The 8,729-nt window shown below is 46.0% G+C and overlaps 1 protein-coding gene across 1 annotated transcript in view; it reads left to right on the top strand.

The window, feature by feature from the left end:
• SUDS3 (SIN3A corepressor complex component SDS3) overlaps positions 1 to 8,729 on the top strand; it is a 38,925-nt gene that overhangs the window by 28,491 nt on the left and 1,705 nt on the right. Inside the window, exon 11 of the mRNA XM_007455843.1 lies at positions 6,611 to 6,695. Coding sequence (XP_007455905.1) covers positions 6,611 to 6,695 — 85 coding nt within the window. The remainder of the gene's footprint in view (positions 1 to 6,610; positions 6,696 to 8,729) is intronic.

Below are 8,729 nucleotides of genomic sequence, written 5' to 3'. Positions count from 1 at the left end.
GATCCCGCATGCCGCGGAGCGGCTGGGCCCGTGGGCCATGGCCGCTGAGCCTGCGCGTCCGGAGCCTGTGCTCTGCAATGGGAGGGGCCACAACAGTGAGAGGCCCGCGTACCGCATAAAAAAAAATATATATATATAGTAGGAAAAATAAAACTTTAATTGAAGCAACTGCAACAAGGTAAAATAAAACCACAGCAGGGAAAAGAAACAAAAAGGTGGGGGGGGACAAGCCTAAAGGAGAGAACAATAACAAAGTATAAAGAATAAAATAAAATTAGAAAAATAAAAACTTTATTAAGAAAAATAAAAATGTAAAAGAATTAGCAGCAGTGAATCAACAAGGTAAAAGAGAACCCCAATCTAAAAGAGGAAAACAGAAAAAAAAAGAGTCTTGCCTAGGGGGGCGGAGTTTAGGCAGGGGTGGAACTTGGGCAGGAGTGGGCTTTAGGGTGGGGCGGGACCTAGGCTGGTGGGCGGGTGACTTTGGGCATGGGGCGGGGCCTAGGCGGGGCAATGGTCAAGCGTGGGCTGGGGACTCTGCTTAGGACCTGTGCAAGGGGTCAGGCTGCTCGTGGGAAGGAGGGCCTCTGGAGAGTGGAGTTCTGAGTTTGGAGGTAGGGCCCAGCGGGAGGCTGTGTGGGTGGAGTTTAGGCCCAGGGCGTTGGAGGGGGTCCCCCAGTGTAGGGGTGGGGCCCTGGGTGGGGGTGTGGGGAGGGGCTTGGGCTCTGAGCAGCAAGAGGGGGGCCCCAAGGGCAGGGGATTAGGACCCTGCCTGCTGGGCTCCCCGGTGCCTAAGCAGACAGGGAAAGCGCTGGCCCCCGTTCCCCTCCGTTCCTTTGCACCCATGCCCCACTGTCTTCCCCAGGGTCTCCCTCGTCACTGGACCCGTAACCCTGGGTGGGTCCCGCTGGGTGTAGGAGCTCCTCCCCTCCCCTAGCCGCCCCTCAGGGGTGCTGGTCCCAGAGGTCTGGCCTTTAGTTTTGCTCCTCCTTCCCTCCCTCCCACTCCCTCAGGACCCGCGTGGCTGGAAGGCACCTCCGTGGGCAGAGGATCAGGCCCGGGATCTCAGCAGCTTCCTGGGGGCCCCAATGGGCAGGGGGAACCTGGCCACACTCCCTTTTGATCCTCTGCCCTCCCAGTGTTTCCTCAATTTTCCCCTTGGGGTGAGGGATCCCTTCCCCTCCCCCAGCCGCCCTTCAGGGGCACCAGTCCTGTCCTGCCTCCACTTCTCCCCCTTCACTCCCCCGATGCCCCACGTCCTACCCGGCCCCTGGGGGTTCCTCCCGTCCGCTTAGGTGTCTGTGGTTCCCCACCGGTGCCTGGTAGGTGCCCTAGTTGTGCATCCTCCTAGTCCGCTATCTTGACTCCGCCCCCTGTATCCCTGATCTTAGTGACTTCTGCCCCTGTCATTTGACGACTGTTTTTCTAAGAGGCCAGTTATGTTGTGTCCTAACATAGCTTATCAGAACACAGCACCACTAGGTGGCAGGCCCTGACAGCTCAACACCCTGAGGGGCAAAATAAAATGAAAGATGTTTCTAATAATGAAAACCAAATAACCTTTAAAGATCAAGCCCACACATAAGAACCATCTTCAAAAATGATGAGATTTATCACTAGCGTTTTTTACGGATCTGTGAATCTTAAAGCCATGTGATATTTCAAATGATGTTCGTTTTGTCATTGCATTGCTTCTGATCTTCCTCCTTCTAAGGCTTAATCCTTAGACTTTGTGAGACATGTCTTGAGGATGAAAATGCAGTAAAATAAAATTCTTGTTTTTCTAAAGAAAGGACCCACGGTGACTGGTGTTTCATAATGAAGACAGTGGTCAGGTGGGATGTGGTAGATCACCTAAGCATTTTGAAGGAATGTCACGATCACTGTCTTTCTCCCAGTGGCGGCAGGAATCTGTCAAGTGTCTCGGAGCATTTTAGTATTTTACTGACTTTCAAGTTGCTTACTCTCTTGTTAAATATTGAGACTGTTGTTTTCTGTATTCTGTGTGTTTCCCATCTTTGGCCTTGGAGGTCAGGTTCATGACTCATCTGCTGAAAGGCAGGCCCCTCCCTTCCCCCACCCCGCGTCTGGAAGGTGTTTGCCAGGAGTCCTCTCCGGGACTGGCCTGTCGCGTCTCACCAGGCTCTTGATGTTTGGCTTTTATGTCCTTGTCAGTTTGGAGGCTTTCATTCTTCCTTCTTTTCCAGCAGTTGTGGCCTGTGGCTGAGAGGTTGGCTGAATCAGTTTTTGCTCTTTCCAGTGATGTGTAGTAGTTTGGTGAAACAGTATTTCTGGCAAAACATGTTTCATTCAGTTTTAATGACCAGCGAAATGAGCGTGGTTCGGGCTTCCCATCTTGGCCTGAACGCTTATCAAGCTACATTTCATTTTGAAAGATAAGCATCTTCCCTTGTCCTGGGTCTTATACTGCTTTTAAGACATTTTGTATCCTGTAAGTTTTCCTCACATTTTGATTTGAACTAATGACCCTTCTTAGAAAGTACTGCGAAAGTAGCTGAGATTTTAAAGTAACTCACTGATGGTGCCGGTGGACTGTTTTTTCTTTCCTCGCTTTAAATCCAGCACTGCTGAAGTGAAGTCAGTGAAGTCACCCACTTGCATGGGTGGATTTAACCCTCCAGCCTTTGCCTGGCACGAGAGATTATTAACTCAAAACAGTGACGCTACAGCTAGAATCGGGATTCCTTGAAGTCCTGTAGTGGTAACGTGGTGTTCATGGGTTTTTTTTGGGAAAATGACACATTAATATCAGTATTCCCAGTAGGATACAAAATTAAATTAATTCTACCCCTTCTCTGCCCCACTTTTTGACCCACCTTCTGAAGAAATTGCTTTTCTCCATACTAGTAGTGGTGGTTCTAGTTTGTCAGGTTTAACAGTAGAGGCAGAGCTTTAAGAACTTAACTGTAGGGATTCCCAGGTCAGGATTTCCATTAGTAATAAAGTCAATTTGACATTTGGGGCTTGTTCTCTGAGGCTATTTAAAGTATTTTTTTCAGCAGAGATGAGTTGTAGCTTGTAAAACAGGTTAATTGGTAAAAAAAAGTGATAATGTATATTTTTACTAATTTAACTTTATTTTTGTTTTTTTTTAACATTTTTTTATGTCTAAACATATTCTGAATCCCCCCCGCCTTTTAATTAGTATTTAGAAATCGGCAAGTAAATTTGTATGTTGCGGTTGTCATATACTTTTTGGTTTCATCTTGAAACCGCCGCCCCAGCATGAGCACTTTAAATTCTGAGGACTTATTTTTTTTTCCCCAGGGAATTTGGGTAATTTACTAGATTTGATATCCAGGGATAATGGTTCCCCAAGACCATTGTGTGGTGCCTGACAACCGCTGGAGGTCCCAGGGCCTCTGCTTCACGAGGACCTGGGAATCAACTGGTTTGGGAAACACGCTGGCAAGCTCTCCTGTGGAGCCCAGGGAGCACATGGTGCACTGCTGGGCATTCAGGCCACCACCATCTGGCGGTCCCAGAGCAGGCGGATTTGGGAGGTGGCCAGCTGTGCAGGTCCCTGACCGCTTCCCAGGGGTAGTAGATTACATTGCGTGGTTTACTCCTGAGGTTTACTTTAAAGCCAGTCGAGTGGGTTGGGGTTTGGGTGCTGAGCGCATCTGAAGGAAAATGCAGCACGTCTCAGGAGAGTTGTCCGGCTTGTCTCCCAGAGTTGTCTTTAGCAGACCCTAAGACATTAATTTGTGACATTAAGTTTTCTTCCTGCCCTTTGGTTACTTCAGTGTTTTTCAGTACCATGACTTATAAGAAAGTACTATTTACTGTTTGATTACAAGTAATATCTGTTTATTCTGGAAAGAAGAAGGCTATGCAATAAAAAGAATATCATTCTTTTATATTTTTATAAAACTTTATATTTTTATGAAATTTTAATATACACTTAATAGACATTTTAATATAAATTTACCAATTTTTATGTATGTGTGTATATGATACACATGTAACACGCATTATGTTGTATTACCACACAGGGACATAATGGATGTAGTTTTTTTCTTGACTGAGCAGTATATTGACAACATTTCCACACTAGCAGTATACTCCTACACCACACCCATGACCTTTCTTTATTTAGAAAGTAGTATCAGGATGACTTGAGGCTAGTTGCATGTTGTTTGGTGTTTTTCTCTTTAATAACTCACAACCCCCATAGAATAACTGTGAATGTTCTCCCCTTCTGTTTTTTTTTTAAATGTTGAGCCTTCTTTTAATGTATTTATTTTAATTTTTGGCTGTGTTGGGTCTTCGTTTCTGTGCAAGGGCTTTCTCTAGTTGTGGCAAGCGGGGGCCACTCTTTTTTTTTTTTTTTTTTTTTTTTTGCGGTACGCGGGCTTCTCACTGCTGTGGTGGCCTCTCCCGCCGTGGGGCACAGGCTCCGGACGCACAAGCTCAGTGGCCATGGCTCACGGGCCCAGCTGCTCTGCGGCACGCGGGATCCTCCTGGACCGGGGCACAAACCCGCGTCCCCTGCATCGGCAGGCGGACTCCCAACCACTGCACCACCAGGGAAGCCCAAGGGGGCCACTCTTCATCGCGGTGCGCGGGCCTCTCACTGTCGTGGCCTCTCTTGTTGCGGAGCACAGGCTCCAGACACGCAGGCTCAGTAGTTGTGGCTCATGGGCCTAGTTGCTCCACGGCATGTGGGATCTTCCCAGACCAGGACTCGAACCCATGTCCCCTGCATTGGCAGGCAGATTCTCAACCACTGCACCACCAGGGAAGCCCTCCCCTTCTGTTTTTAGTCTAACCATTACTCAAGACATTACCATTTACATAGGATGGTTGGCTTAGATGTGTGAGGGAAACTCAAGTTTGAGTTTTCTGTGAACTAATTGAACCTTTCCTCATGTACTTTGTTAATTCAGACCTTGTAATATTACATATTTAGCATAATGGAGGTCCCCTGACCCAGTTTACCAACTAATCCCTGGCCAAAAGCAGCTTTCAAGCTGGGTCTAAACCAGTCTCGCTGTTCTAATTGAATTTATGATTTGATTTCTTTTAACGGTGTTCTCAGGAAGTAAATTGACTTGGAAACCTGAGTTTTCCGCTCCTAAGTAGCAGGTTAAAGAATGCTTAGAACCTTGATTGGAAAAAGCCCATTGTGGGAGTGAAGTACATCCTTTACTGTGATATCTTAGCAGTGGATTATTTCACTGTACCAGCAAAACAGAGTCTGTCTTCTTCCCACACAGAAATAATGGTTAGATGCAGTGCTTTGCTGGGAGATGTGTTTTGGTGGAAGTTATATGAGTTAGTGGGTCTGTTAAGCCAGCTCTTTGCAGCCAGAATGAACCAAAGGTTATCTTGACTGAACTGGGCTGGCCTAGGCCAGGGCTGCCAGCAGCAGCTCAGCTGATGTTTCCAACTCCTCTCATCCAGTAGCTGCTCCTTCCTCCTGTGGCACCTGTTACTGACTCATTTGGGCTTTGGCCCTGGCTTCCTCATTTTTCATCCTCTGCCTTGTCCCTGAACTTGTAGAAGAAGGTGAGGGTGGTCCTACACTACAGAATAGATGCAGGGACTGAAAGCGGGCAGTCTGTCTTACCTACTCCATTCAGAGCTGCTCTCCCAACTGACCAGGCCAATTTAGATAACCTTTGGTGCAAGTCTAACAGTCAGAACTTCACCTAGTTAGTACTTTCCAGGCGTGATTATTTCATATTTGTCACTGCCACTGTATTTGAAGCTACTGACGGCAGGGACCTTGTGGCCTTCTTCAACTGTCCACTCCACCCTCCAGGGTGGTCAGTGGTACACAACAAGTGGCTAATGAGTATTTGCTGAATGAGTGATCAAAGTAAGGACTGAATTTGGCTTGCCTTCTTGTTGATGACTTACTTGGACAAATAGAAAATATATAATGGGACAGTCTCTTCAAGCCCACCTGTTCATTTTGTCCACCCAACCCTCCTCAGTGTTTTGGGGTGGAGGCAGAAAGTGGGGACAGAGGTTTTACTTAAAAATTATAATTTACTTTTTGAACTGGGTCATATAGTTCAAATAAAAAACTAAAATACAGAGTTACTTTTCCAGCGTTTTCCTTGGCCCCCTTTTCCACTCTGCAGTGGAACCAAGAATGTAATTTTTAGACTTAGAAGGAGATTAGGAGGTCATCTGATCTAATCCAAGGATGGAAGCCTGTAAATTAAACCTGAAATCCAGGCTGTTCCTCAACTATAAATTAAGATTCCTTTAATTATATTTTTTGTTGTGTTTTTTTGTTTTTCTTCCCTCCTTTGTGTCCTTTCATTATTCCTTTTCTAAATTTGGGCCCTTAACAATACTGTACACTTAAAATTTGTTAAGAGGGTAAACCTTATGGTAAATATTCTTACCACAAAAGGAAAAAAACAGCCACAAAACAGTAGTTATAATAGAGGGTGGGAGAAAACTTTGGGAGGAGGTGGATTATGTTTATGGCCTTGATGGTGATGGTTTCACAGGTATGTACTTATCCCGAAACTCATTGAGTTGTATACATTAAATACGTACTGCTTTTCACATGTCAGTCATACCTCAATAAAGTGGTTAAAAAAATAAATGTGTGTCTTTTTTCCCACAGGTACCACAAGAGCCAGGCCATCTATCTGGAGTCAAAGGACAACCAGAAATTGAGTTGTGTGATCAGCTCTGTCGGAGCCAATGAGGTAAGACTGAACCTCTGTCACCCTTTAGGAAAGCAAAATGGGACAAACCTGCAATGTGAATGCCACCAAGAAAGTACGGTGGAATCACAGTGTTGTATGTGGGTTAGATTCTAAAGTCGGCACTTTCAGGCTGAAATTGCACATAGGCAAAATCACCCTTAAAAATCCCTTACTTTGCATGACTGCAGTTTATGCAGGTTTGTGTAAGCCTTGTGGATTTGTGAACTCCCTGCAGAGTAATTGAATTGGGCACCACTGAGATAGACTGCAGGAAAGAACACAAGGCAAGTTGGTGTGATGTCTGCGCATTCAAATCCTGCTGCTTTTTGAGGCAGCCATCTACTGAGGATGGGACTTGCCATTGGAGCATACTCTGTCTTTGCTGTTATTTCTCTTGAGCTTTCATGTGCACTCAGATTTGTTTCATGCTCTGAGGATCTAACAAGGCACCTGACACAGGGTCTGGCACACAGTAAGTGTTCAGTAAATGGGTGCTGGCCTGATCTGACCCACACACTACTCTTCACCTGCTGTCTCTCAAATCCGATGTGTCCTGTTGTGCTTCTGAGCAATGAGCTACCAGGCTCATACCCTTAGGGACTGGTCTCCTCCAGTCTCTCTTATAGGATGGGGGCTGGTTGAAAGTCAGCTCTGAGGGTCATGCTGAAGGATGATGTGACTAGCCTATGAGTTCTCGGGCTGACCCTTCTTTAGGAGGGTGTCAGCAGTGTGTAACTGGTATTGTTAGTAGTCAAAAAACAGTTTAAAACGTTAATAGCCTGTTTGGCTTGATCTTTTATCAGTCCACAAATGTCTGCAAAGAAATTGATTTTTATGTGTCTTCCCTCTGTAACTTATTCGTGCCAGAGCATAGTAAGTCTAATGAAGCTGGATTATGAAATAACTTAAGCCTATTCTATTCTCCCAGCTTCCTGAATTGAAAATGCCCTCAAATGTGACAACTAGTTAGCAAAATGATTGTTTGCTTAGAAGTTAGGGAGAGCCTTCCAGATAAATGAATGTCATTTTCCTCTGGGCTCGCAACCTGTGTGTCACCCTAAGCCAGGTCGGAACAGGGCATCTCAGAGAGCCACTGCCCTGGCAGGAGGCTTTGCAGTTTCACAGCGGAGCACGTGTGCCTGGCCATGTGGGCTGCTGCACAGAGGGTGTGTGGCCTCCTCGTCCCTAAACCTAATTTCAGAACCCATGCATTATTCTCTGTGACACCTCAGGACTTTTCAGGAAAACAAATGCAAGTTAGATTTTTTTCTCTCTCTCTGTTGAAGATTGTCACCCTTTGACATAATAGAGTGTTAGCGAAGTCTGACAAGGAAACGGTGACACTGAGACATGTCTCCTGGAGGGGAGAAGCCTCAGTGCGTCGGAGGCTTGCAACGGGGAAAACATTTCTCACTTCTTGGAAGTATTCCAGCTCATTTTTTCAAGTGAAATCCTAAGTAACACTGAAGCTACTTGGCTTCTGCATAACTTGACTCTGAGCATATTTGGTACGTGCGTCTGAGCATGTTGGTGACTAGCTATTCAGCTCTCCTTGGGGTCAGTTTTCAGTTTAAAATGGTTCTGCAAGGTCCTTTAGAGGCTTAGCTTCCGGTGAGGTCTTTATTTTTAAACAAGTGTATTTGACTTTAAAGTCTCTTTGTTGTTAAATAATCACGGTAAGGAAATAGAAACTGAGAACAGCTTTCTCTTTTTCTGAATAAGCTTTTTTTTAAAAAAATAAATTTATTTATTTATTTTTGGCTGCGTTGGGTCTTCGTTGCTGTGCGTGGGCTGTCTCTAGTTGTGGTGAGCGGGGCTACTCTTCATTGTGGTGCACAGGCTTCGCATTGCAGTGGCTTCTCGTTGCGGAGCGTGGGCTCTAGGCGCACAGGCTTCGGTAGTTGTGGCGTAAGGGCTTCGTTGCTCCGAGGCATGTGGGATCTTCCCAGACAAGGGAGTGAACCTGTGTCCCCTGTATTGGCAGGCAGATTCTTAACCACGGCGCCACCAGGGAAGCCCTGAATAAGCTCCCCC

This window comes from Lipotes vexillifer, unplaced genomic scaffold, assembly GCF_000442215.2.
Source record: "Lipotes vexillifer unplaced genomic scaffold, Lipotes_vexillifer_v1.1 scaffold970, whole genome shotgun sequence".
Classification (NCBI taxonomy): Eukaryota; Metazoa; Chordata; class Mammalia; order Artiodactyla; family Lipotidae; genus Lipotes; species Lipotes vexillifer.
The sequence above is the reverse complement of the archived record's forward strand: the minus strand, read 5'-3'. Positions and strand labels throughout refer to the sequence as shown.